This window comes from Gallinula chloropus (assembly GCF_964237585.1).
Source record: "Gallinula chloropus genome assembly, chromosome: 4".
In the NCBI taxonomy this organism is placed as follows: domain Eukaryota; kingdom Metazoa; phylum Chordata; class Aves; order Gruiformes; family Rallidae; genus Gallinula; species Gallinula chloropus.
In genome coordinates this window covers 37,734,343-37,759,824 of record NC_140088.1, presented here as the reverse complement: position 1 = coordinate 37,759,824, position 25,482 = coordinate 37,734,343, and the positions used below count along the sequence as shown (strand labels likewise).

At 61.1% G+C, this 25,482-nt stretch overlaps 3 protein-coding genes across 3 annotated transcripts; 2 read left to right on the top strand and 1 right to left on the bottom strand.

Moving 5' to 3' along the window:
• Positions 1–3,031: 3,031 nt before the first annotated feature.
• Positions 3,032–7,910, top strand: CD5 (CD5 molecule; the record flags this gene model as incomplete). Its single annotated transcript, XM_084263199.1, has 10 exons — positions 3,032–3,083; positions 3,963–4,004; positions 4,374–4,670; positions 4,766–4,828; positions 5,055–5,363; positions 6,095–6,379; positions 6,572–6,703; positions 7,156–7,209; positions 7,575–7,697; positions 7,825–7,910. 10 exons carry the CDS (start codon positions 3,032–3,034, stop codon positions 7,908–7,910), a joined length of 1,443 nt encoding a protein of 480 aa, XP_084119325.1.
• Positions 7,911–9,082: 1,172 nt separating this feature from the next.
• Positions 9,083–11,936, bottom strand: VPS37C (VPS37C subunit of ESCRT-I; the record flags this gene model as incomplete). The annotated part of the gene is made up of 4 exons (XM_084262681.1): positions 9,083–11,010; positions 11,213–11,295; positions 11,593–11,764; positions 11,844–11,936. The coding sequence occupies 4 exons, from the start codon at positions 11,934–11,936 to the stop codon at positions 10,267–10,269; spliced, it is 1,092 nt and encodes a 363-aa protein (XP_084118807.1). The 3' UTR covers positions 9,083–10,266.
• A 10,574-nt stretch (positions 11,937–22,510) lies between these two features.
• On the top strand, positions 22,511–25,331 carry PGA5 (pepsinogen A5; the record flags this gene model as incomplete). Its single annotated transcript, XM_084263842.1, has 9 exons — positions 22,511–22,608; positions 22,917–23,064; positions 23,632–23,749; positions 23,898–24,016; positions 24,128–24,327; positions 24,532–24,648; positions 24,754–24,892; positions 24,996–25,088; positions 25,182–25,331. Exons 1-9 carry the CDS (start codon positions 22,553–22,555, stop codon positions 25,329–25,331), a joined length of 1,140 nt encoding a protein of 379 aa, XP_084119968.1. The 5' UTR covers positions 22,511–22,552.
• Between the last annotated feature and the right edge of the window lie 151 nt (positions 25,332–25,482).

Sequence of the window (25,482 nt, the reverse complement as noted above, 5' to 3'; positions counted from 1 at the left end):
AGTGCCAGGGGGTCCCAGACCCTTCTCACCCCAACTGGGGCTGTGGGACAGATGCCAATCCGTGGGGTGGGACACAGGCGGTTTCTAGTGCAGAGCAGGTTTTGTGGAACCCCCCCTCCTCCCCCAGCCCCATTCAGGCTACAGCCGCTGAGGGAGGAATCACCCCCCCGCCTCCCCCACTGTGTGGGGGTGAAAGCATCACACGGCATCACCCTGTGCCAGGCAGCACTGGTGGGCCTGGGGGCCGTACCCGAAGCAGAGGGGGTCCCCTCCACCCCCATGCACAGATCTGTGGGGAGTGCAGATTTGGGGGAGGGGTGGGTGGGAACTTCCCCACAACCAGCATTGGCTCTTCCAACCGGCACATCTCCTGCCCTGGCACCCACCGGTTTCCATCTCCCAGGGCGCAAGGGGCAAGGTGGAGCCTCGTCAGAGGTTGGGGTTCAGACCCACACCCCCGTGGAAAATTTGCCCCCCCCCCAGCCACATCCTCCAGCTGTTTACCAAGGCGAGAGGCTCCGGCGGCCCCGAACAAAGGGGCCGCGCCGCAACAACGGAGGAAGCACCAAAATAGCAACAAAAGCCCCAGACAAAGGGGAGAGGAGCGAGGCGAGAGCAAGGAGCCCGCCGCCGCGGGCGCGGAGGGAGCGGCGGTGGGAGCGGGCACAGGGGTGGGCACGGAGGGGTCCCCCCCAACCCCAGCCATGCTTATGGCTCCCCACACCGGGACAGTGAGGGTGGGGAGGTGGTGGCAGTGGTGAACTTTGGGGATGCTCGGACCATGGGGAGATGCTGATGCCCTGGGACGGGGGGAATGATGATTTTGGGGGGTACCAATGCATTTGGGTACCCTTGGTTGGGGGGTAGGGGTGTGTGATAACCCAGTTCCCGATGGGATGTGGGACGAAGGTCCCGGTGTGTCACCCCCAACCATGGGAGAGGTACCTCGGTGCCAGGGGTTTATGGGAGCGGCTGTGCCGGCGCTGGGAGACACTGCTTGCACCCGCTCCTGCTCCCATGGAAGGCAGCTCCTGCCTCCCCCAGCGCTCCCTCTACCACCCCAAATCCCCCCTCCCTGCTTCTGAAAAGATGTGATAACCATCCGTGTCTGTCACCACTCGCTGGTGATGTCAAGCCGCGGCACAGTGCCGGCAGCGAGCAGGGATGCTCTAACCCAGCCGCAGCACAGATCCTGCCAGCGGCATCTCGGGGCCTCCAGAGCCAGCGGTGGCTTGGGGTGGAGAGGGGTCTGGGTGCTGGGGACCCTGCATCCCTGGGGGTCAGGCACCCTCAAGATAATAGCAGGGGAAGTGGCGCTTTCCCGGGGATGCTTGGGTGAATCCAGGGCAATTTAGGGTGAGGGGGGCTCAGGTCCTGCCTGCAGACCCCAAGGTGCCTCCGGTGCAGCCCCAGGTGTGCCCCATGGGAGAGGGGGGTCTGGAGCAAATCTGGGACTCACACCCCTTTGTCAGGGCATTGCAGCCCACGATGGAGGGGGGGGACACAGCACCAGGACCTTGTGGGACACCCCAGCTGAGCCTCTTCCTATCACAGTCCCAGTGGGGACTCACCAGGAACCCCCAGGATGACTGTGAGGGGATGGGAACAGGCGGGCACATCCTGCCTGTCCCAAGGGGGTGCCGAGGCTGTGAGAAGCCGAAGGAGCCGGGAGGGGGTTGCAGGGCTGGGTTACCTCCAAGGATGCCATAACCCGGCATTGCCTGGCATCTCTGCCTGACCCACCCCCCAAGCATCTCTGCCCGCGCCTGGCAGCCCACAGCCACCCCCCCCCCCCCAATGCCCCAACCAGCTTCCTCTTGAGTCATGGAAAAATCTTCAACCCAGAGAGAGTTTTGGTGCAGGAAAGTCCCAGGGGAGCTGAGCCCCCACTGTGGGCTCAGGGACCAGAGCACCCCATGGCTCTGAGCAGTAGCCCAGGGTGGTGGCACGATGGCAGGAGGGGACCCGGAGCTCCCCCTAACCCCACTGAGCCGCCCTGGAGAAGCTCAGAACCCCCCACCACCACTTCCCAGCACCCTTCTTTCAGCTTAAACGATGGAAAACATCCGCCTCCGTTAGCATTGCATGACCTGGATCAGGAGGAATTAATTAGGGCACGATCAATTAACGCCTCTCCGGTTGCTGGTCCACGGCTGCCAGCACCCCACGTGCCCTTGCAGGGATGGACGGTGTCCTCGGGGCGCCTGCGATGGGGAGAAGTGGGGGGTAGGCCCAGGGATCAACCTCCCTGCTCCCCATCACAGTGCTCCAGGCGCTGCTGTGGCCCGTGCAGCCCGTGGCGGCGTGGCACCGTGCGGTACAGTGCGGTACGGCGCGGTACAGCGCACTACGGCCTGTACCAGCTCCTGTGGAGGAGCTGGTACCCAGCACGACATGCTTCCTGCCGCCAGAGAAGCAAGGCGGTGAGGAGGAAGAGGGTGCAGGGAGGCTATTTTTGGCAGGGCCTGGTGTCAGGTGAGAGTGGCTGCGGGGTGCTGGCAGCAGCCAGGGTGGGATCCGGACCCTTGCTGCAGCCTGGGATGCTGGGTTTAGTGGCCTGCACTGGTTTTCCCAGGCACAATCCCAGTGTGCTGGCTCCTTGGTACCAGATCGTCACCATGGAGGTGCCACCTCCGGCACCCCGGGCTCTTCATGGGGAGCCATGGGAGAGCTGGGGTGCCCCCAGCCCCACCTGGCACTGGGTACATTCACCCCCTTATCCTTCAACCATGGGCAGGGGGGCAAAAGGGCACCCCAGGATAAGGGATGCAATGGCAAGGGGCCGCACCTGGTGCGTTTCTCTCTCCTTCACTCTCGCGCTCGGCGGGACCTGGGGAGGCAGCTGCCACGTTGCGACTTCAAAACGAGCGTAGACGTGACGCAGAAAACCGCAGAGGGAGGAAAAACAGCCTGTTCCTGCCTGTCCCCCCTCGCCTGCCTTCCCCGGGCTGGGTGGCAGAGGCGGCGGTGTCCCCCGGCGCCTCCCGCTCAGCCGCCAGCGCCGGGGCGGAAGAGACGCCCGGCCGTGCCGATGGCAGCCGGGCAGCGCGTCCTGCACCTGCTGCTCTGGCTGGGGATGTGGGGTGAGTATGGAGCGGGGAAGCTTAGCACAGAGAGAGGTGCTGGGGATGTGGCTGCTGCGCCGGTGGCTCCGGCACTGGGGGAGCAGGGGGGGACAATGACCCAGCTCGCTGGGGCCTGGGGATCCCTGAGATCCCACAGTCAATCCCCCGCCGCTGTCCTGCTGTATGTTTTTGGGGGGCTCAGAGGGTGGGATCCGACTCAGATCACTGTGCTGGGGGTCCTGTGTGCCCGTCCTGGGCATCCCCTTGCACGGGGGTCAGGCAGGGGCAGAGGGGCTGCTGACTGGTGGTGACACTGCTGTGCCCATGCCGAAACGCGAGCAGCGAGCAGAGCGTGGGCACACTGATGCCGCCGGGGCCATGCTGGCCTGTTCCCCCCAACTCCAGGGGTCCCCAAGATGCTTTTTGTACCCCAAGAACGAGCCTACAGGTGCTGGGGGTCCCCCATCCTTGCTGCCTGCCAGCTCCCCACCATCCCTCGATGGCACAGTGGGCACTGCGCTGCTCGGGCTTGCTGTGGGGATGGTGGCACCAGGAGGGCTGCTCCCACTTCCCAGTAGTGATGCGAGCTACTCCACGGGGTTTTTCCAGCCTTCACTCTCCACCAGTTGCATGAGGCCAACCTGGGACTCTGTCCCCTGCGCTGAGTTTTGGGGGAACGATGTGTTGCCCCCACTTCCCAAGCATTACAGCTGGCTTGGCGCACAGCACAGCACAGCCCTGGCCACCGTTGCTGGCTCCTTCCCGCCGCCAGCGTCTCTACCCCGATGAAAGGCTGAGCCCAGGCACCCCAAATCGCCTTTCTCCCCTCAAAATAACCGGCACTGGGCCAAGGGCAAGGAGCAGGTTGGATGCCACGTCCCCCTTTCTCTCTTGCAGCCTTTCCCCTGGCCCACGGAAGAGCCGCCCTGAGACCCGGAGGTGAGCGTGCATGGAGGCAGCATCTCCCAGACCGCGCCGCGCTTCGTTAACAGCTCCTAGGCCGCGGCTTCATTAGCATGGCGCATGCCAGAGCTGCCTGGATTGGGAAGCCATTCCCGCTGTGTCATGGGTTTCGCGCTGCTGGCTCTCCCAGCTCACCCCCATGGCACCCGTAACCCCCTCAAACCCCCCCTCCGCCCCCGATGCTCCCGTTTCCTTCCTGCACCGGCTGCCGTCATGGGGCATGCCAGTGCCGTGGGGCACGCCAGTGCAGAGCAGCACGCCTTGGCTGCAGAGGCGAGCTTGGCGAGGGCTTTTCCAGATGGAAAGGGAAGGAAAGCCCCGTAACGCCCGCGTTTTTCCCCGCAGAGCCCAGCCTGAAGCTCACCGGCAGCGGCTGCTGCTGCGCCGGGATGCTGGAGGTGAAGTGGGAGGGCAAGTGGAGCCGGGTGTGCCGGGAGAGCCTGAGCTGGGTCGGCACGGAGGAGAGCATCTGCAGGGAGCTGGGCTGTGGCCCCCGTATCGCCAAGCCCCTCCAGCTCATTGGCACCAGCGAGAAGGGGACACATGACTTGACGCTGCAGTGCCCGGAGCCGGCGGCTGCCTTGGAGCGATGCAGCTGGGTGCCAGGAAACTGCACGGTGTACGCTGGCCTGGCCTGCGGCGGTGAGCCCGGACCCCCACCCCGGCATCCCCTGGACCCCCATCCTGGTGTCCCCTGTCTCAGCTGCCCTGAGCTGTCCCCTCTCTTCTCATTTCAGAGCCGCTGAAAACCACCCCTGAGCCCCCGCCGGCACCCCTGGCCACCACCACGGATCCCCCCGGTAAGATCCCCATCCCCATCCTGAGAGGCAATGGCCAAACTGGGGAGTGTCAGGGGGGTCATGCTCGGCAAAGCAAACTCCCCCCCTGCCCTGTCCCTATCCCTTTCCCCGGCCTTGTGACAGAGCCAGGGCTCGCAGTGTCAGATGTGGCGGGCTCGGGGACGTTCTGCAGAGGGAAATGTCACCCAGTCGATAACGAGACACTTTTTGGCCCGTCCCTTGGCAGGACCCGACAGGCTGCGGCTGGTGGACGGGGATTTCATCTGCTCGGGCTTCGTGGAGCTGCACGCGCAGGGGCGGTGGGCGGCCGTGGCCAACATCCCGGGCATCTCGCTGGCGCTGGCCGGCCGCCTCTGCCAGGCTCTCAACTGTGGCTCTGCTATCGCCGGCCACGGTCACGCCAAGCCGGCGCTGGGAAGCAGCTGGTCAGTGCGGTGGGAGGCAGTGGAGCCCTGCGAGAGCCATCTGCCCTTCAACTGCTTCAACAGAACCAGTGAGCAGCCGGGAAGAACGCCCGCCTTCATCATCTGCTCCGGTGAGACCCTGTCCTGGCATGGCCCCAGCACGGCCCCAGACCCCCCGTGTGCCCCAGGGAGAGCCCTGGGAAGAGGGGATGGCTGGTTTGGGTGTGCAGCCGCAGGCTGGCCGGGCAGCTGAAGCCCCGAGCAGGGCACTAGCCCCCATCCCCATCCGCCCCGCACACCCCGGCCACCCACTCCTGCTCTTCCTCCCCTGCGTGCGAAGGCAAAACAGGAAATCTCCCCAGCGCGCTGGGTTCCTGGCAGCGGCACCCCCAGCCCCAAGCTCTGACTGCAGCAGCGCTGCAAGAAGGAAAAGCCGGGGAGCGCCATGTTAGCAACCCCGAAACCCAAGGCAGGAGTATGGCGGCAGAGCCCTGGCACTCTGCTCGTCTCGGGAGCGTCTCCCCGGCACCGTGGCATGGAGAGAGCCAAGTGGCGGGGTGAAGAGCGGCTGTGCTCCCGCTCCTGCCATCTGCCCGAGCTTAGAAGCTGGCCTGGGGGATTTGGGGGTTTGAGCGGCTGCACCGTGGCAGCTGGCGGAGCAGTGCTCCCCCACCGCGCTTCCCACGGGGACAGCGCGAAGCTCCGCAGCATGTGGCCCCAGTATGGCTGGCGGGCATCCCCCAGTCCCCACGGCACATGGGGAAGGCGAGACGCCGTGAGCATCCCCGAGCCAGGAGCCGATCTGGGGAAGGACGTGGAGCCCCGTCATGGGGTCCCAGCCCCTCTCTCCGTCTCTCCGCAGGCTCCCAGCCCCTTGCCCTGCACAGGCTGGTGGCCGGCCCCACGCCCTGCGAAGGGGACATTGAGGTCTTCCACGAGGGACAGTGGCGGGTGCTGTGTGATGACCGGAGGCAGCGAATGGAGCGGGGCCGGCAGCTGTGCCGGCAGCTGCGGTGCGGGAACCTCTCCTCCAGCACCGAGATGCGGGATCCCCCCTCGACGGGTGTCTCCTGCAGCGTACCCACTCTACACCTCTGCCCCGGTAACCTTGGGGCTCCCCAGACCTGTTCCCGGACCAGAATTGTGTGTAAGCTGCCACATCGGGTTCCATCCCCATCCCTGGGGGAGCGTGGGGTACAAGCCGGGCTGCCCTCAGCACCTGGCGCCAGGGAGAGGCAGCGAGCTGCGGGCAGGGGATGGAGGGACCCTAGCTGGTACGGCACTGGGTGCTCCCACCTCTGCCCGGGGCTCGTCCAGTGACACCTGTCCCTCTCGCCAGGCCAGGACTCGAAGCCGCATCCCACAGGCCTGGCGGGAGGCACCATCGCCAGCATCTGCCTGGCCCTGCTGCTTTTCGGCATCCTTTCGCTCATCTGCGGCCCCCCTGCCTACAGGACGCTGATGAAGAGAAGTAGGTGATGAGCTCTGGACCCTCTCCTCCCCTTCCTCCTCCTCCTCCTCTGCCATCACTGTGCAGCAGCTCAGGGGTGGCAGCTCCCGGCATCCATCCCCGCTGCTTCCCCCTCTGAAAATCCATCCCCTTGGGAAGTGGGTTTGGGAGATGCAGATGCCCCCCACCCGGTTGTCCCCGAGCCGGCCCCACACGGGGTGAGCACAGAGGGGGGGCGGCAGGGGCAGCAGGGTGCACTTTGCAGCCTGAGGGGGGGGGGATTAGGCACAAAAGAGCAGGCAGAGGGTCTCAGGGGGCAGCAGGGAGGGGGGGGGATTACCAGTCAGAGGAAGATTATTCCGGACGGCATATGGGGACAGCAGGGGGGCGAAGGGGAGGCCAGCGGAGGAAGCAAATCTTGGGGCAGGGGTGTGGGAAGAATCCCTCTCCCACCACCCGCCTCTACCTTCCAGTCTCAAAAAAGAAGCAGCGCCAGTGGATCGGCCCCACGGGACTCACCCAGACAGGTGAGGAGCAGCGCGGCTGTGACCCCCCCCACACCGTGAGGCTGGGCTTGGGGCCGGCTCGGGCCCGTTCGCCCCCTGACCGCAGCAGGGGCCGGCGGGCGGAGGTGTGAGCGGGCTCCTACCCAGCCCGGCTCTCGCTTCCTGCCACCGCGTTGACTCATCGGCGCGATATTAACTCAGCCGGGGGAACCGGGGCCCGGCGCACGGCACGGGAGCGGGTCCTGCTTTTACTCAGCCCCCCTCCCCTCTCCCCTCCCTGGTGTGTGTGTGTGGGGGGTGTGCATCACCTTGAACCTGCCACCGCAGCCCCAAAGCCCCCTGGCCCCGCTCCCTCCAGCCCCACTCTCTCCCTCCATCTCTTCCAGTCTCCTTCCACCGTAACAGCACCGTCACGCTGAGGCCACGGGCAGAGGGGCACCGGGCGCAGGCTGGGGACAACGACTACGCGCAGCCCCCCCGGAAGAGCTCCCACCTCTCCCCCTACCCCGGTAAGTGTACGAGGATGCCGGGAACAGCTCTGGAAGCACCGGTGGGGATAACCAATCTGGGCAAAAGCATCATGGTGAAGGCTTTTGCTGACACTGGGACTAACGAGGAATACCCGTTCCCCCGCAGCCCTGGAAGGCGCAGGCAGAGCTTCCAACCCGCCGGACAACTCCTCCGACAGCGACTATGACCTGCACTCTGCTCGCAGAGTGTGACTCCCCTGCGCCGTCCGGCATCCCCCCCGGTCCCCAAGCGAGCCATCCCATCACCTTTACCCCCCCTCCTTTCTTCCCCGCTGGCCACCCGACACTGTCCCAGGGCGGTCACGCACTGACCGAAGCTGACGGAAGAGATGCCACATCCCCAGCGCTGCTCGCCTCAGCGGGGATGGGGAGAGGGTGGAAATTCCCACTCCCATCCCTGCCAACACAACAGGAGATCTCCGGAGTGGGGTCTCCCCCAGCCTCACCAAGAGTCGGAGCCAAACCCGCCCGCGCTCCTCCACACCGCACTGCTCATCCCGGGCACGCAGGGCCCAGCTCGGTTTCGGCTGCGCCGTGGTACCCGAGAGCCTCGCTGGGAAATTCTCCTCTTGCCTTTGCGGCTCCCTCGTGGGAGCGCGTGAGGCGGTGGCGTGTTTCGGGGTGGGGGGTTGTTATGTTACTTGTAAGAAGCTGGGTTGCAACGGGCTTCACACCCGCACCGAGAGCAGAGCAACGACACCCAAAGCTAAGGGGGGGGTGGGGGAGTGAGGGGTTTGCCAGCTGCACCACCTCTCAAAAGTGGGATAACCACACTCCTCCTCCCACCCGAGCTGAAAGGGGAACGATCGCTCCGATACCGGGGTGCCGAGCATGGGGAGCAAAGAACCGCCAGACCCCACGTCTGCTGGGAGAGCTGCAAGGCCGTGGGCCGACGCGAGGCTTGGGCAGAGCCACACAGCAAAGCGCGGATGGGAGGAGCACCAGGAGACGTACTGAGAATTACTCTGAGATATTTAATAAGCAATGACCCCCGTAGTAAAATTGGGTTGGGTTTGGGGTGTTTTTTTTTCCTAGTAATTTTGCTTCCTTCCTTCCTGTGCGACCGGTGCTACTCCTCGGACCGTGCGATTGCCAGGCGGGGAGGGAAAAGGCAGGATGATGCCAGAGGAGGGGAGGAACGGGGTGATGGGGAAGAGCCCCAGGTGAAACTGGCCTCGGAGGAGGGACAGAAACAAGCAAGCGGGAAGGAGGAGGTGGGGGAAGATGGTCCTGGGAGGGGGGGGGTTATCGACCGGCCCAGGAGGAAGCCGGGGTGACGGCGCCAGGAGGGCACCAAGAGATCAATAGACAGAGGGGGCTGGATGCCCCGTCAGTTCCCAAAGCAGCGCTGCCGCGACCCCGCGTGCAATTCGTCGGCTTTATTACTGTAATTAACCATCCAGCCCCGCGGGCACTCGCCGCGCTCCAGCCCATTAGTGATCTTTCCTTATAAATAACTTAAGAGGGAGATGAGGCAGGAGGCGAAGGATAAAGTGCTGAGCAAAGCAAACCCCGTCGCGCCCTCCTGGTACCTAGTGTTTCCTGAGAAGGGGGGACGTGAGGAAGGCTGGAGACCGCAGCACCCCGAAAAACCTGTGTGAGAAACCATGAGAAAGGGGGGGATACAGGAGGCTGCCGGGCACCCCAAGGTTTCGCAGAGCTGGGTGCAAGCAGCACCAATTCCTGCTCCTCCCAAAAAGCCGCAGCCCAAGACACCGGGCCAGCCCACTTTACATCAAAACCAGGGCTAAGATCTACACACTGAATTTTGGGGAGCTACCGGAGCCTCTGTGCTCTCGGTGAGGCAGAGGGTGGGAAAGACTCTGGAGCAGCACTAAAGAGGTTTGGGGGTTTGCTGGGATTTTGCTCCCTGGTGAGGTGGGAGCACCCAAACCCCAGCGAGCGGGGCACCCCAGTAATGCTGGGCGCAGGTGGGGAGAGGGCTGGGGGAAGCCCGACCTGACCCAACCGCCACGGTTGGAACAGCTCGAGCACAGCGTCACACGGAACAGATCACAGCCAGATCTCGAGGCCCAGGGTGAGCCAGCAGCTACAAGAGCCCCCCATGAGCTGGGCTGGCTCTGCTTCTCGCTGCCAGGGAAGTGTTTCCTATGGGGATTAGTCAGAGGTTCCCCCAGCAGCGTCTCCCAAACAGTGAGAAAGCCTTAAAGTGACAATACAACATGCGCTACCCGCGTAGGGGACAGGCACACACAGCCAGCCGAAGCGGGGACACGGCTGTCCGGTGGTGGCCACATCGCTCCCGCCATAGCCCAGCCGAATTTCACACCAGAGCCTGGAGGAGCCAATTTGGGAGGGGACACTTCGACCCAACCTCGAGCTGCAGCCCGTGGGGAAAGGGGGCTGATTCCCCCCACTTCCCGCTGCGTGGCAGCTGCTAACCATCTCTTATCCCACGTAATGTCCTCACACTGAGGGGTTGAAGAGAGACGCTCTCACCTTCCTCTTCTTCCTCAGTCCTCAAAAACAACCCCAAATCCAAAAATGAGGAGAGAACAGCAGAGGATGCTTCCCCTGGAGTCCTGCTTCAGTAGCCAGGCCAAGCCGGACGCTGAGGGTTTGGAGGTGGAGGGTACCCAAAAGGTGGGGGTGCTCCAGGAGGATAGGGAGGCTGAGGGGCGATAGGGAAATTTGGGAGGGGAGGTTGGGTTGGGTAAGGGCACTGTGGTCTCCCTGCTGAGGGGGGGATGTAGGGAGGGTACGCGGGTCTGGGTGGTGGTGGAGAGGGGTGAGAGGCGGGAAACGATGGGGGCTGAGGTGAACCCCGGGACGGAGACCAGGAATAGCCTGGAGCTGGAGATGAGCTTCCCGAGGGGATTTTGGGATACCCCGGTGCGGAGGTGGCACCTTGTGCCGGCGGGTATCCGGGACCTGGAGGAGGTTTGTAGGGAAAAGCAGGTTGGGCGCTCGGCTGAGGGGAAGCGACGTACCCCACGGTGACAGGGGAACCAGAGAAGGGAGCGGGAGGGAGAGCTCCGTGGGCTGTGGGGCCGACCGGCATGTTTGGGGTTGGGCTGTAGGGCAAGGGGAAGGAAGGAGCCCCCGAAGGGAAGGGCTGCGGCTTCGGTGGGTCTGTGGGAGCGGGTACGGGAGGAGGCGGCTGCTGCCCTGAGTCCCTGCCGGGCTCCTGCGACGTTCCCGACTTCCTCACGATCTCCTGCAGCTTTTCAACTCTGACCCGGCGCAGGTGGGACAACTTCCTCATCCCCGAAAACTGCTCCAGAAACGTCTCCAGGGACACCTCGCCCTCCAGGAACTTCTCAGCCATTTTCTGGAAGAGAAGATGGGTTCAGCACCACACCCCACTGCTTTCCTTCCCCAAGCCCAGCGCAGGATTTACACGTCCCTCTCACAGAAGACTGCCAGCACCACGCACACAACAAAGGGCAATCCGATCTTCTTGGAGTAGCCAAACTACAGAGGGATAATCCTTGCTTTTCAAACTGCTGATGGATTTCAAAGCTGGAGCTCACCTCAGACTCCTCTTCGATCTTCTGGCTTTCCACCTGCAGGAGATCCAGCAAGGTCTGAGGGTGCATCGCTGCCGAGAATCTCTCTGGAGAAACAAAAAGCAACACATTAAAGAGACGAAAGAGGGTGAAAATCATCAGCAGACAGTCCCACTGTGCTTGCACAGGAGCGCCGGCCTGCCTCAGGAAAAGGGAAGGACTTTAAGACAGCATCCTTCATCCATCCAGCCCAGTCTGACCGGGAAACGGGAGGATACCCGTTGTTTTTATATACCACCCCAGAGTGTTTGGCAGCTTGGCATGGCCGTGACAGGCAGAAGGAGAAAGGAAAGGTGCCGAACTCTCTGCAGCCCTCTGTGGGAAAAGGTCCTGTAGCCTCTCACCCAGTTTTGCCTTCTGCTCTCTGCAGCGCTCAGCCAGCTTCTGCAGCTCCTCATACTTGTTGGAGAGGTCGGAGCGCCCCGTCTCCAGCGGCGCCTGGAATTTCAGGTTCTGCTCGGCCAAACTGCGGTTGGCAGCCAGGGCCATCTCCCTTTCCAGCTGCAGCTCCTGAATCTGCGGAAGGAGACAGGGTGTAAGTCACCCTGGGGCAATGAGTTAATGAAGTCCAGTGCTCACTGATGCCCTCCCGCACCTCCTGGGACTCCAAGGCCAGGCGTTCAATCTCCTCTGTGTTTTCCTGCAGCTCCTGGAGCTCTTCCACTGTCCGGTTCCTGAGCGTGTCCATCCTTCCAGAGGAGCTGCTGGCTCCTAGGACAAAGGAAGTCGAATAAAGAGGAGGTTTTTCTAAAGCCAACTGCAAATAGGTCCTAATCCTATTAGGGATTTCCAACCAGCTTTGCTAAACCGATTGAAAAAGCCACAGCAGAGAGGGATGGGATCCGCGAAGGCAAAACAAGAGGGAAAACTCCTCCCTGTGCCGGTAACTGACCACTTTTTCCCTTTCACAGCATGTTTGGAAGGATTACTGGCGTGTGCGAGGCGGTTTTCTCAAGGAAACACCCACTCAGAGCCACTGACTCAATCACCCTGGCTCTCACTGCACCGTCCCATTCCTGAACAAAGCTCCTGGGATCTGCTTTCACCTCGCCGCGCCCGCTGGTGGCACCAGCACTGTCACCCGTGTCTTCCCCTACCTCGGCACCACCCTGTTTTCCCAGCTCCCTGCTCATTTGATGCATTTTCTCTCTGTTTTCTTTCCTAGCTACACGGTGCTGTCACTTCCCTTGCTGCCACCCTCTGAAAAAAAAGCGAAGCGACGGTGTTATTCCTACACGGTGAACTGGATCCGCTATTAAAAACCAGCCAAGTGCTACCAAAATCTGAGAAACAGGAGATTTTCTGCAGCTTGTTCCAAATAATCTGGGCCAATTTAGCAAACAGATGCTCGTGTCACAGGTTCGAAGCCACGCGATGCACTAATGAGGGAACAGGCCAAAAAAAAGCAGGTGAGAAATGCGGGACTGGAGCCCTCCTGCCAAGGGAAAGGCACCTACCAAGCAGCCGACCACAATGATGGGGATTTCAGCGGCGTCCTGATCTTCTGCCTTTCACCCTGGGGTGCGTGTGTGGCGGGTGAAACATCCCGAGGATGTCACGGCGGGAACGCGGCGCCAGCCTCTGCACGTAACACAGAAGGATGAAGTAAGACTTGGGGTTACCAAACCTCTTCAACTCGGGATCCAGACAAACCCGTCTGAGTAATTTCCTGGCTTTTGGGTGGCTGTTCACTCCCCTACCCCATGCGTACCTATGCACCCTCGTCGCCCTGCGGATGGGAATGAACTTACAGGGGGGGGTTTAAGGCTTTAATCCAGGTTTGCAGAGCACAAGAGGGGGGTAAGTAGGATGAGTAGGGCACGGGGACCTCAATCACTGTCACCACGGGGGCATGGAGCTCACAGGTCGCCTGCGTGAAGTGGGCAAATGGTGCCCAGGAGGGTGGAGGAGAGGAACTGGGCACAGTCCCAGCTCCACCCAGGCATCGGTACCGGGCAGTGGCTCTTGCCTCATGGATCTCGTGGGGTTTTAGCGGCGCGGAGATAAAATGCAGCCAGTGAAGCGACGCTCGGCCTCACCGAGAGGGCAGCGCGGCTCAGAGAGGCCGGGGGCAGCTCCTCGGGGCTCTGCCCCCGGTTCGGGGAAGCCTCGTCCCCCACCCCGGGCCTACTCGCCGCAGCAGCGCGGGGGAGCGCAGAGCTGGGCCCGCCTAACGTAGGCTGCTCCCGGGGGCCGGCGACAAGGAGGCCGCGGCCCACGGAGCGGACGGGCCCGGGGGCCGCGGCTCCCTCCTGGTGCGAGCCCCGCGCACCGCCCTTGCCCACGGATGGTGCCCCCAGGAAGGCGGCGGCGGGCAGCAGCCGCCCCCCCCCCTGCCCCGTTACCGGCCGGCGCCCTGGACTCACCGCCACCCTCCCGGGCCCGCCGCTGCACTTCCGGCTTCCGGCGTGAAACCGGAAGTGCGCCCCCGCCGGGGCTGGGCGGGAAGGAGGAGGCGAGTGGTGCCTCCCGCGGCCGCCATCTTGTGCGGGGGCGGCGGGTCGGCTCTCTCGGCTGGGCGTCTCGTCCTGCACGGGAGGCCGCGCTCCGCGGGACCCGCCGCCGCCTTCCGAGGCCAACGCAGCGGCCCTTCCAGCCGGTGTAGCTCTCCTCGAGCTGTGGCTGGCGGGAGCCTCCGTGCCCTGCCTGCTCCTGGCGCGCCAGGGCTGCCTTGCCACCCCAGCACCTTCCCGATGCCGTTGGGCAGGTGTCGCTCCGGCTGACTTGTATTTACTTACGGTTTTTTCCCCCTTGGAAAAATTACCAGTCTGCAAAATGATTGTGTGCTACCATTGCGTGTTGGTCCAGTCTTCAGCCCCACAGAGTCAGAGCATGTACCCATAAGGACCAACCCCCGGCTCCACGCAGCCCAGCCCAGTCAGAGCTGGCACTAAGTGTATCATCCAGACACTTCTTGCCCTCAGCCCAGCTCGGGGCTGTGACCCCTTCTTGGGGAGCCTGTGCCAGCACCTGACACCTCTCTTAGTACAGAACCTCTTCCTGACACCCAGCCTGAACCTCCCCTGGCGCAGCTTCATGCTGTTCCCTCCGGTTCTATCCCTGGTCCCCAAAGAGAGGAGAAAGATGGGCACCCGCCCCTTGGCTCCCCTTGGCAGGAAGCCACAGACCCCCATGAGGTCTCCCCTCAGTCTCCTCCAGGCTGAACAACCCCAGGGTCTTCAACCTCTCAGGAGACTTCCCCTCCAGACCCTGCCCCATCCTCACTGCCCTCCTCTGGACACTCTCCAATATTTTTATGTTCCCCTGTGTTCTGTGGCACCCAAAACGTCCCCCAGGACTTGAGGCCATGAAGTGCAGAGCTGGACAATCCCCTCCCGGGCCAGCCATGCCATGTGGGATGCAGCCCAGGATGCGGTTGGCCCTCCCAGCTTGCCTGTGCACACTGGAATGTGAGTGAGTGGACTTCTGCTCCTGGAAGACCTGTGTCTTTTGTAACATTTTTAGGAGTGTCTCACGTAGCTACGAAGCACCGAAACCCAGCGAGCGCCATTTGGCAGAAGCCCTTGCATGTCAGGATGATAAAATCAGTCACACCACAGCAGTTAATCTGGGAACGGGCAGCAGCACTGCCCGACTCCAGCTTGAGTGCTGTAAGCAGCGAGATTTTTGCCAGCCCAGGGACAGTAAAGCCGGAGCTGCTTTTCCCCCAGGCGCCAGCAAGCACGTCTTCCCCTCAGGCGCCCTTGCCTGCTGCGCCGCGGCCGTCGAGGTTTTGGATCGGCGAGAGCTGCGCTGCGGTTCTTCTGCGGGTTGATTCAGAATCTCCACGTGAACCCTGAGCGGCAGCTGCTGCGTGGACACTTTTGTCCTCACTGCCTTGGTCAGAAAAGCGGAAAGCCGTAGAGCCACGAAGATTAGGCGAGATTAATCATGGTGACAAGAGTTAAAAAGGAGAGCATTACAAACGAAGCTTAGCCATGGTGTACCGAGCGGGCAGCTGGTTGAAATTCAGGCGTAGAGGAGTTTGGGTTGGGTTTTATGGTGAGATTTGAAGCGGTTTCTGCCTTGTCACAACCTCGTCAGCATTGTTCTCCGCAGATCATCTAATGCTGGGCAGCAGCTGGGATTACAGGCGCTCCGACGCCTGCTGGTTCTGGTGACTTGGAATTCTCTCAGCTCTAATCCCACTGAGTCTGGCCCTGTGAGAAGGGAAAATTAAATTCAAGCTTCTTTGACAGGTGAAGGGAGGGAGGCAGAGCGAGCGTGGAGAGGCACGTGGCAGCAAAGGTGTGGTACAGGTGGAGATGGGGGACATGACTCGATGGAAATGCAAGTGAAGAGGGGCCAGAGAAGCAGAGGAGGTGAGGTAACGGGTATGGACTGCTTAGCTGAGGTATCTCTGTGCCGAGGCAGTACGTACAGACCTCAGCAACGTGCTAACAAATGTGTATAACAGCTTATTTTGGGGTTGTTTTACTCTTTTCCCAGGTGGCGTAGCTGGACCCGAGAGAGAAAAGCGCGTCCATCTTGAGTACCTCTTTCAGCTCTTCCTCAGTTCCTGAGCAGCACAAGACAGGGGGAAGCTCCAATCCCCTCACCCACCACGCAAAGCCTCCTTCCCCTTTCCCACCTCTTCTTCCACATCCCCACAGACGCCAGCAAGGCGAAGGGTTGCGTTAAGGTGGGGAAAAGCTCCACATTGCCAGATGAGCCGGGTTGGAGCCGCTGAAGGGAGAAGGAACGACTCGGAGGAGAGGCCGGCCAAGGTCACCCAGCTGTTAGAGAAGCGATCCAGGCACGTGGCTGAGGAAAGGCACCTCTCGTCCCTGCCGGAGACCCGCACCACGTGAGGCCTGTTGACTGTTGTATAATAAACATGAGTCATACGAATCCTAATAGGCACCCTGTGGTCTAATCAAGGGCAGCCTGTTCGTGGCGTGGCTGATAACCAGGTCAAACCCCAATGTTACTGCAAGAAAAGGGGACTTGACTTTCCTCAGGGAGATCGATATTTTTGGGGCTTGGTTGAGAAGCGGTCTCCGCCGACGTGGAAGGGCCAGGGCGCATTTCCTTCATCTATAATGGGCTGTAAGAAACCGAGCAGTGGATTGAGTTCAACCTTGTCCCTTGCCAACTGCACACGGAAGTGTCGGGCTAAACGATAAAGTGTTACCAGCAATCAAAAATGTGGTAAGTGGGTGGTATTTTCTGGTTAAGGCTGAAGGATATGCCCATTATCTCTTCATTGGCATCCTTGATTTGCACAAGAGATGGTTTCAGCTGCCCGTAATACATCTCAGTTCCTGTATCAAGTGAAAGATTCACATGCCAAAGCCTGGCATGCGCCAGAATGACATATCTCAAGTGTGGGACACAGGGGGAAATGGCCAGCCTCTTCTCAGTGGTCTGTGGGGACAGGACAAGGGGCGATGGCCTCAAGCTGGAGCACAGGAAGTTCCGCACCAATATGCAGAAGAACTTCTTCCCAGTGAGGGTGATGGAGCCCTGGGACAGGCTGCCCAGGGGGGTGTGGAGTCTCCTTCTCTGGAGATATTCAAACCTCATCTAGACTCTGACCTGTGTGACCTGTCCTAGGGACCCTGCTTTGGCAGGGGGTTTGGACTCGATGATCTCTGGAGGTCCCTTCCAACCCCTACAACTCTGTGATCCTCTGAATGTTCAAGTTATACCAAGTACCAGATTTCGAGGGCGAGCACAGCCAAGCTCTTTGGGCTCAACTGGGTGCTCGTGGCCTGGGCCAGAGCTGGAAGAAGGCAGCAAAACGTTCTCGGGAAGGAGCGTTTGGCTCCAGAGCCAACCTCTGAAGAGGAGGCTTAGATTGGGCTGAAGTCTTCCTGCCCCGAGGAATCCGAGCTGCAGTTGGGAAAAGTGGTTTCGGAGCAAAATGGAGACGTTCCAGCTTCTTTAGCGCAGCTGGTGTTTCTCCGGGCTCCCGAGTGGAGGAGGGTGGCGGTGTAAGACTGGAGAGCGAATCAACCCGCAATCAGCCAGAGGTTAAAAAAAGTGACCCCCCCAAACCCCTGGTGCGCAGAGGGGTTGATCTCAGCCATCCCCATCCTTTGTCACGTTTCACCTCTCCTTTATCTTCTGGCCAAGTTCACTTGCGGTTTTGGCTGAAGGTTCCTTCTGAGCCCAGGAGTCAAATATGATTTGGAGCGTTTCCCAACAGAAGGAAGAAAAATAGAAAAATTGATAATGCTGGTCTTGTTTTTCTTCTTTCCACGCTGTTTGTTTTCAGGACAATGTTTTCTGTGTTCCTCAACCAGGAAGGATTCGGGTGGCAGGAGAGCCTTTCTCCAGATCCCCCCTCCACAGTCTCCTCACCAGGAGCTTTCTCAGAAAGCGCTGCGACTTTCGGCTGATCTCAGCACCACGTCACGTACCTCTGGCCACAAACCAGTTCCCTTCCTGCGCTCGCCCTTGCACAACTAGGAAGCTTTGTGGTCCCCGTGGTCCAGCCGCTATCTCAGTGGCCCAGCCCGAAAAGAAGAGCACTCGCTGCTTTAGCAACCACAGACCGAGGTGGTCGCCCAAGGTGTTAAGTTGCTGTCCGGGATCGCCCACAGCTGGTAGAAAGAGCTGGAAGTTCACACTGGACCTCCCTCCCCTCCGCTTTCGCGCCTTTCATCTGACAGTACCGATAAAGCAACCGTGTGATGTACGATAACGCCTTTATGGGAAGAAAAGACCAGGAACAGGGACTGGAAAACAAGTTTGCTTCCTTAATTTGCAGTTACTGCGATAAGGTATCTCTGGGTAAGGTGATGTGTTTTTTATTATTTGTTTTGGTTTATTTTGTTTGTTTTATTTCCAGGCCGAGCTTTTCCAGCCCGCAGAGATAAAGTTGGATAAGGCTGTTTCTGAGCTGAGTCAGCAAAGTCCTGTAAAGCCTGAAATACGGTCCTGCCTGGCCTACGGCTCTAAACACCGGTGCCCAATCTTGTACGGATCCCATCCCGGCGAAACTTCCCCCTGGCCATCAGGGCCCAGCCTCGACCTCACGGCCGCCGTCTTCCCAGTGGGGATCAGGGATTTGTTTGCCAGTCTTGGAACCAGGGCAGCTTTTGGAGGTGCCCATCTCCCTGTTGTTTGTGACCTAGATTGACAGGGTACCCGCAGTGATTCTCACGCTGCTGTCAGGAGCTGTCTCTCCTCATGCCAATCGCTGGGAGCGGCGAAGCAGCAAAACCTCCCCATCAGCCCTTCTCCGCAGGGGAAGGTCAAGGTGGCCACCCAACTCTTCTTTCTGCCTTCGTAGTCGCCCACAGCCACTCCAGCCACCGTCCAGCCCACCCTGGGTGCTTTATTTTAGCACCCCAGGTGAGTCATTTCACACTTCCACGTAACCCCAAGCTGGTGGTGAGCCCGGGTACGGCCTCTGCACTGGGGAGATCAAATCCTGCCTTCCTCGGGCACCGCCACAAACAGGCTTTGAAATCCTAACCTTTCTGTTGTTGGTGTTTTTTGGATGCAAACACAACTGTCTGTGGCTTTTATTGAGCAGGAACCCTCACCCAGCCGCAGCTGCTGCAGGAACGGGTGAAACCAGAGCTAAAAGCCTCCAGGTTCATCCCTTCCAGCTGGTCTTGATCTGCTCCTGGGGAACACTGCTGGGATCTCCACATCATTTGGTGCCCTCTGCCGCCAAGCAGAGCTATTACAGAGCGGCCACCCCCTGCCACCCAGCCCGGGCACCCACCTGCCGCCCTCCCTGCCCGCAGCCACTCTGAGGATGAAGCCAAGTTGTGTTTCCAGCTCTTCACACCTCGGCTTTGAGTTCCCTCAGGGTTTCCCGCACCTTTTTTTGGGGGGGAAGAGGCGATTTGTTTTTAGTTCTGCCCCCCACCCAGCATTGGACGTTTCTCTCACCCCTTGGGAGAGCATTAAGCGATAGATGGCCCTCACACATCCTCCTCCAAGCCCCGAGGGTCTGAGCTTCCCCAGAGGGCTCCAAAATGTGTACTAATAAAGACTGAAGGAAGCCTGGGTGGAAAAGGCTTGGGAAGGAGCCACGGAATCACACTCTCGCCAGCACAGGGAAGCTCAGTGCGATAGGAGAGGGCTGAAATCCGGCCGTGCCGCCAGGCAGCCGGCTTCAGCCGCCTCATTGCCGAGCTTGGGGCCAAGAGCCAGGTTATCCTGGAGGGAGAGGACCTTAATCTCTGGAGCCACTACCTCTTCCACCTCCGGAAGGGCCAAGCCCAGACGTTTCATTAGCCAGAATACCAGCAAAAATCCTTCCCCCTGGAATTGGCCCTTGGAGGGAATGCCACCGCCTTGGTCGCTGCGTGGTTGCGCAGGGCCGGGGGCTTTACCTTTTCTCCCCTGGAAAAGTGTCTCCATAGCCCAAATGGAGTCATTTCACGCCCTCAGGGGGGTTATTTTTGCATCCTCCCATGCTCCTGTTGGTTTTTGGCTTTAATGGTGCAGACTCTTTGTTCTGAGGTTTCTCTGGTGCTCAGTTTCCACTTCTTCGTGCTGGCCAAAAACCCCCCTCCCTGTTACCTGCCAGAACACACGAGATGACTCCCAAGGATGGGATCAGGGGAGCAAAGAATGGAGTTCTGATTCCCCCAGTGCCACAAACCAAATGGCATTCCAGCCCAGGCATCCCCTTTGCCCGGAGAGGGGACTGGCCATGAGAGCACCGGTTAGCCCCTGCCTCCCGTGCCCAGACAACCTTGTCATTCCCCTGATGTTCTGACAGGAAAAGGACGCCGACCCAAAGGAAGCTTAGCAGCCCTGAAGCGAAAGAGGCCAGGTTGAAGCAAGGTGTGACAGCGAGTCCAGAGTTCAGTCCCCAAAGCCCAGCTTGCTCCAAAGGAAGGATTCCAGCATGGAACGTCACCACCTTGCCAGCTTTCCCTTTCTCAAATGCATCGGCTCGTTAGGAAAATCCATCGCTGCCTGAGGAGAAGGGGCACCTTCCACCGCACTCCCCCTCCTCATTGCGCCCACTGGTTACCTCCTGTTCCCCGATGGACCAAGGGCCACCTCCCCCTTCCAGCAGGACCTTCCTCTCCATCACAGGTTCTCAGACGCCGGAGCCGCACCAATGGAAAGTCTGCAGAGCTCTGGCCACCACCTCCTCCAGCCCACGCCGGTTCCTGCGGACCTCCTACAGCATCATCTTCCCCAGCATGGAACGGTGCACCAAGCCAGCCCCGTGCCTCAGACCTCGGAGGGCACACGGGTGGGAAGGCGCGAGCGTTGACAGCTCTCCAAACCCCATCCTTACCCCGAGCGCTGCCGATGGGGGGGACAGGTCGTACCTTCCGCCAGCACCGAGGTGCGAGGAAGCTTCTGAAGGGCTCCCAGCACAGGACCATCAAGGAGGAACCAGGTGAACCTCAGCTCTCAATCTCCAGCAGCCTGGGCAAAGCATCCCGAGCTGGTTGTCCCCATGGAGCAATGCTGCTCCGCAGGTGCCGCGGAGGAAGAGCTTTTCCCAGCAGGAGCAGCCTCTTCCCTGTGCATGGACACGCCGGGGGCAAAGCAACAGCATCTAAAAGCCCACGGGAGCGATCCCAGGGCAGCTTCTCCACCTTGTGTGCTCCCCATATTGCATAGCACAGTGGGGACATGTTTGGGGAGAGCAAGCCCCTTCTCAGCTTCCTTGTGCCGGGTCCGGCGGGGAGGGCGAGGGGAGGGGTGAAGTTCAGGTGCTGATCTCCACGTCTCTTGGTAGCTCAGAGCTCCCCGTGGGCACAGGCTGGCTCCTGACACTGGCAGGGAACGCGATGCCAAGGCTCCGCGCGGGGTTTTCAGGCTCTTCCCATTTTGGAGGGTGGGGGGTTCAGCCCAATTCTTCTTTCTTCTTTCTGGACTCCTCTAGCCCCAACCTGAACGCATCACATCTTCCCAATTGCTGGAGGACAAGGAGGTGCTTCCTCCCTTTTTCCCCGGTGTCACTCATCAGATCCTACCAGCTCCTTCCTAATCTCATTCCCCTGGGGTAATTTAGCTTCTGTCTCCAACTCTTTTATCTTCAATCCAGCGCTGGATTGAAACTGATACCACGGGGGGAAAGCCAGTGGCAGCCTGTGGGTGCCTCGAGGAGGGCCGGTCCCTGACTCTGTTGGCACGGGGTTTGGTTTTGTTGTCCTCCAAGCGCAGGACAAGGTGACCGTGCCAGCAGCCACATCTCAAACATGTGCTGCTGTGACGGAAGCTCGGGGACACCTGGTCCAGCGACCTTGGTGGTGTTCAACCAGCAGCATCCAAAGCTAGTCTTTTCCCCTAGCTGGTCCCAGTTCCACAAGCAGCTCTGAGATGGATGGATGGATGGATGGATGGATGGATGGATGGATGGATGGATGGATGGAGGTGGATGAAGTCTCCAGGTTCAGGCTGGAATGGAGAAGGCTCTGGGGAGAGCTCCGAGCCTCTTCCAGTCCCTCGAGTTGCTGCAGGAAAGCTGGAGAGGGGCTGGTGCCGAGGGAGTGTGGGGATGGGATGGGGGCTGGAAAGGGTTTAAACTGAAAGAGGGGAGATGATGACTAAATCTTGGGAAGAAATTCCCCACGGTGAGGCTGGGGTGGCCCTGCTGTGGTGGAGGACATGAGCCTCCAGCTCCCTGCCAACAGGGGCAGGGGATGGAGACACACCTCCGGAGCCGGCACCCGTGGTGGGGAAAGCCAGTGAGGAATGACACGCTTCCCTGTTGGATGTCGGTGCAAGATAAAGCAAAGCAAATCCCCCCTCCTTCCCAAATCCCCCCTCCTTCCCAAATCCCCATCCTTCCCAATTCCCCCATCCTTCCCAAATCCAACCCCAGCCCCACATCTGCTGCAGGATTTTGGCCAGCAGCAGCCCAGGCGGGGCTCAGTTCCCACCCATGGGTGGGCAGGCACTCCAGGGCAGGCTGGGGTGCCCAGGGGCAGCGGTGAGGGGCCACCAACCCCCCCAAGGGATGTGCGCCCTTGGGTGGCAGCTGCAGGACAGGCATAAGGCTGCACCCCCTGGCAGCCAGAAACCCCGTGGGTGGGGGAAACACCCCGGCATGGGCACACTCATCCCCACATCCTGTCTCCCCTCTGACTCCCAGTACCCCCACACACAGGACACAGAGTAACTGGTGGGTGTTTCTCTTCCAGCCCCAGCCTGCCGCAAGCATCCCTGCGCGGCGGTGAGGATGGAAAGCCCTCGGCTTGACATTCCTCCCCCCCGCCATCTTCCTTAAGGACGTTGTGATAACTGCCCCTGGAGCCGTTTGCCTTTCTTATCGGAGGCGCCGGCCAAACAAGCGTGCCGGGGATATAAGGAGCCGGGCTGGGGCCCGGGGCGTACTCGCTGTGTCCCTTCGCCTGGGTCGCCGGCACCATGAAGCTGCTCCTGCTCCTCGGCTTGGTGGCCCTTGGCCACTGCGCTGTCTTCAGGTGAGCACCAGCCCATCAGGGGGCAGCTGCCGCGCGGTCCCTTGGACCCCCCCCCCCAATGCTGAGGGAGGCAAATGGGGTGACTACCTGGCTTCCAGCAGCAGGGACTGGGGGCGACACACACACAGCCCCCCCAGCCCCAGACATTGCCCTGGCTCCCTGCCATGAGGATGGTCCCTGAGGTGGGGCTGTGGGGCGAGGCATGGGGCGAGCACACAGTGAGGGGTACCAGCCACCACCCCCCTGCGGAGGCGTGTCCCTGCCCGGCTCCGGGTGACGGATCGGCTCCCCTCTGCCCCGTGCCGCAGGGTCCCTCTGCGGAAGGTGAAGTCCCTGCGGCAGTCCCTGAAGGAGCTGGGCTTGCTGGAGCAGTACCTGAAGGATCACCCCTTCAACCTGGCCGCCAAGTACTTCCCCAACCGCGTCTACGAGGAGCCCCTGGAGAACTACCTGGATGTGCGTGAGCATGGCAGGGTCAAGCACTGCCCCCAGCCCGCAGGGCTACTGGCCCCTCGCCTGGCCATTAGCCCCCTACCCAGGCTGCTGGCCCCTACCCATCCAGCTAGCCCCTTCCCTGTCCCACTTGCCCCTTCCCCGTCCCACTTGCCCCTTCCCCATCCTGCTAGCCCTTTCCCTATCCTTCCAGCCCCTTACCCATCCTGCTAGCCCCTTCCCTATCCAGATTGCCCCTTACCCCACCTTCTAGCCCCTTCCCCATCCTGCTAACCCCTTACCCCTCCTACTAGCCCTTTATCTGTCTTGCTAGCCCCTTTTCCATTCTGTTATCCCCTTACTAGGGGTGCTAGCTCTTAGCCACCCCCTAACGCGTTACCTATCCCATTTAACCCCTTACCCATCCCACTAGCCCCTTACTGATCTCACTGTCCATCCTGCTAGCCCCGTAGCCATCCCTCTAACCCTGTACCCATTGCCCTCCCCTGTTACCCATCCCACTAGCCCCTTACATGTCCCTCTAGCCCCTTACCCATCCTGCTAATCCCTTACACCCAATGGCTTTGCCAGGATGAGTACTACGGTGTCATTTCCATCGGTAATCCAGCCCAGGAGTTCACTGTCGTCTTCGACACCGGCTCATCCAACCTGTGGGTGCCCTCAGTGTACTGCTCCAGCCTGGCCTGCAGTAGGTGTCCAAGCAATCGGGCAGTGGGAAGCCCTGGGCTTGGTCAGCTCCCTGCCCTTGCTCTGGGACACTGTGGGAGGCACTGGAAGAGTGTCCTTAGTCCCTGAGGACAGGACAGACTGTGACTGTCTCCCTCCCATACCCACAGGAAACCACAACCGCTTCAACCCGGCGGACTCCTCCACCTTCATCGGCACCAACGACAGCCTCTACATCGCCTACGGCACTGGCAGTATGAGCGGCGTCCTGGGCTATGACACTGTCACCGTAAGGCGGGGCGCACCAGTCCATCCCCACCCCCCCCCCCTCCATCCCATGGGAAGGGGACACTGGGACACCTCCCACCAAAACTAAACCCCTCTCCTTCTCCCTGGCCAGGTTGCGGGCATCAAGGTTGTCAACCAGATCTTTGGGCTGGCTGAGTCCGAGCCCGGTGTCTTCTTCTACTACACCGCCTTCGATGGCATCCTGGGGCTGGCTTTCCCGAGCATCGCCTCCTCCGGAGCCACCCCTATCTTTGACAACATGATGACCAAAAACCTCGTGGCCCAGGACCTCTTCTCTGTCTACCTGAGCAGGTATGCCCTGGCCAGACCTGCACAGCCCTTGCCAAGGATTTCCTCCCCTTTTCTTCCCTCTGGGGCCGGCTCCAGCTCCGTTCCCCTGCGGCTCCAGGGGGGACATGGCAAACCACCAGAAGATGGGAGCCAAGCCCCCCTCGGTGGCGGGGGAGGGGGGAGGTGGCAGGGTGGGATGTCCCCCTGACAGCTCCTGCCTTGCAGGAACGAGGAGAGCGGCAGCTTTATTCTCTTCGGCGCCATCGATCCCTCCTACACCACCAAAGGCATTGCCTGGATCCCCCTCTCTGCCCAGACCTACTGGCAGATCTCCATGCAGAGGTAGCCCTGCCGCAGCCCCCAGGCTCCATGCCCTCCCCCCCTCAGCCTGTCGTTTGGGAGGTACGACCCCTCTTCCTGAGGTTCAGCCCTCACTCCTCCCCACAGAGTCTCCATCAGAGGGGAGAAGGTCGCCTGCTCCTCCGGCTGCGAGGCCATCGTGGACACGGGCACCTCGCTGCTGGCCATGCCCAACAGAGCCGTCACCACCATCCTGCGCATCCTCGGCGCCAACTCTAATGGCCAGGTGAGGCCCCGGGGGGGTGGGGGGGGGCACATGGGGCTTTGGGGACCTGCGGGGTACCTCTGAGGTAGACTGGTCCCCATCTACCCCATATTTCCCCCTCCAGGTCAGCTGCCATGCCATCAACAGAATGCCCAGCATCATATTCCACATCAACGGTAAAGCCTTCCCGCTGCCGCCCAGAGCCTACGTGATAGAGGTGAGGATCCTGCGAGGAAGGGGGCTCAGAGGGGTGGGACAGGGCTCGGTGGGGGGGTCTGGCACCTGGTAACCGCTGTCTCCTTGGCTGCAGAATAACGGGTACTGCACCCTGGGCATCGAGGGCATGGACGTGCCCACCGAGTCGGGCGAGCTCTGGATCCTGGGGGACGTCTTCATCCGCGAATACTACGTCATCTTCAACAGGGCCACCAACATGGTGGGACTGTCCCGCCTGCCCTGAGCACGCCTCTGCGTTGGGGAGGGGGACAGGCGGCGTACCCTGCTGCTCTGGGGTCCCCAGGCAGGGCTGGTCCTTGCCCGGCGCTCCCATCCCCTCCTGCCACGGCCCCCGAGTGCAATAAAGCCGTGGAGAAGCCCCCTCCCCTGTGCCA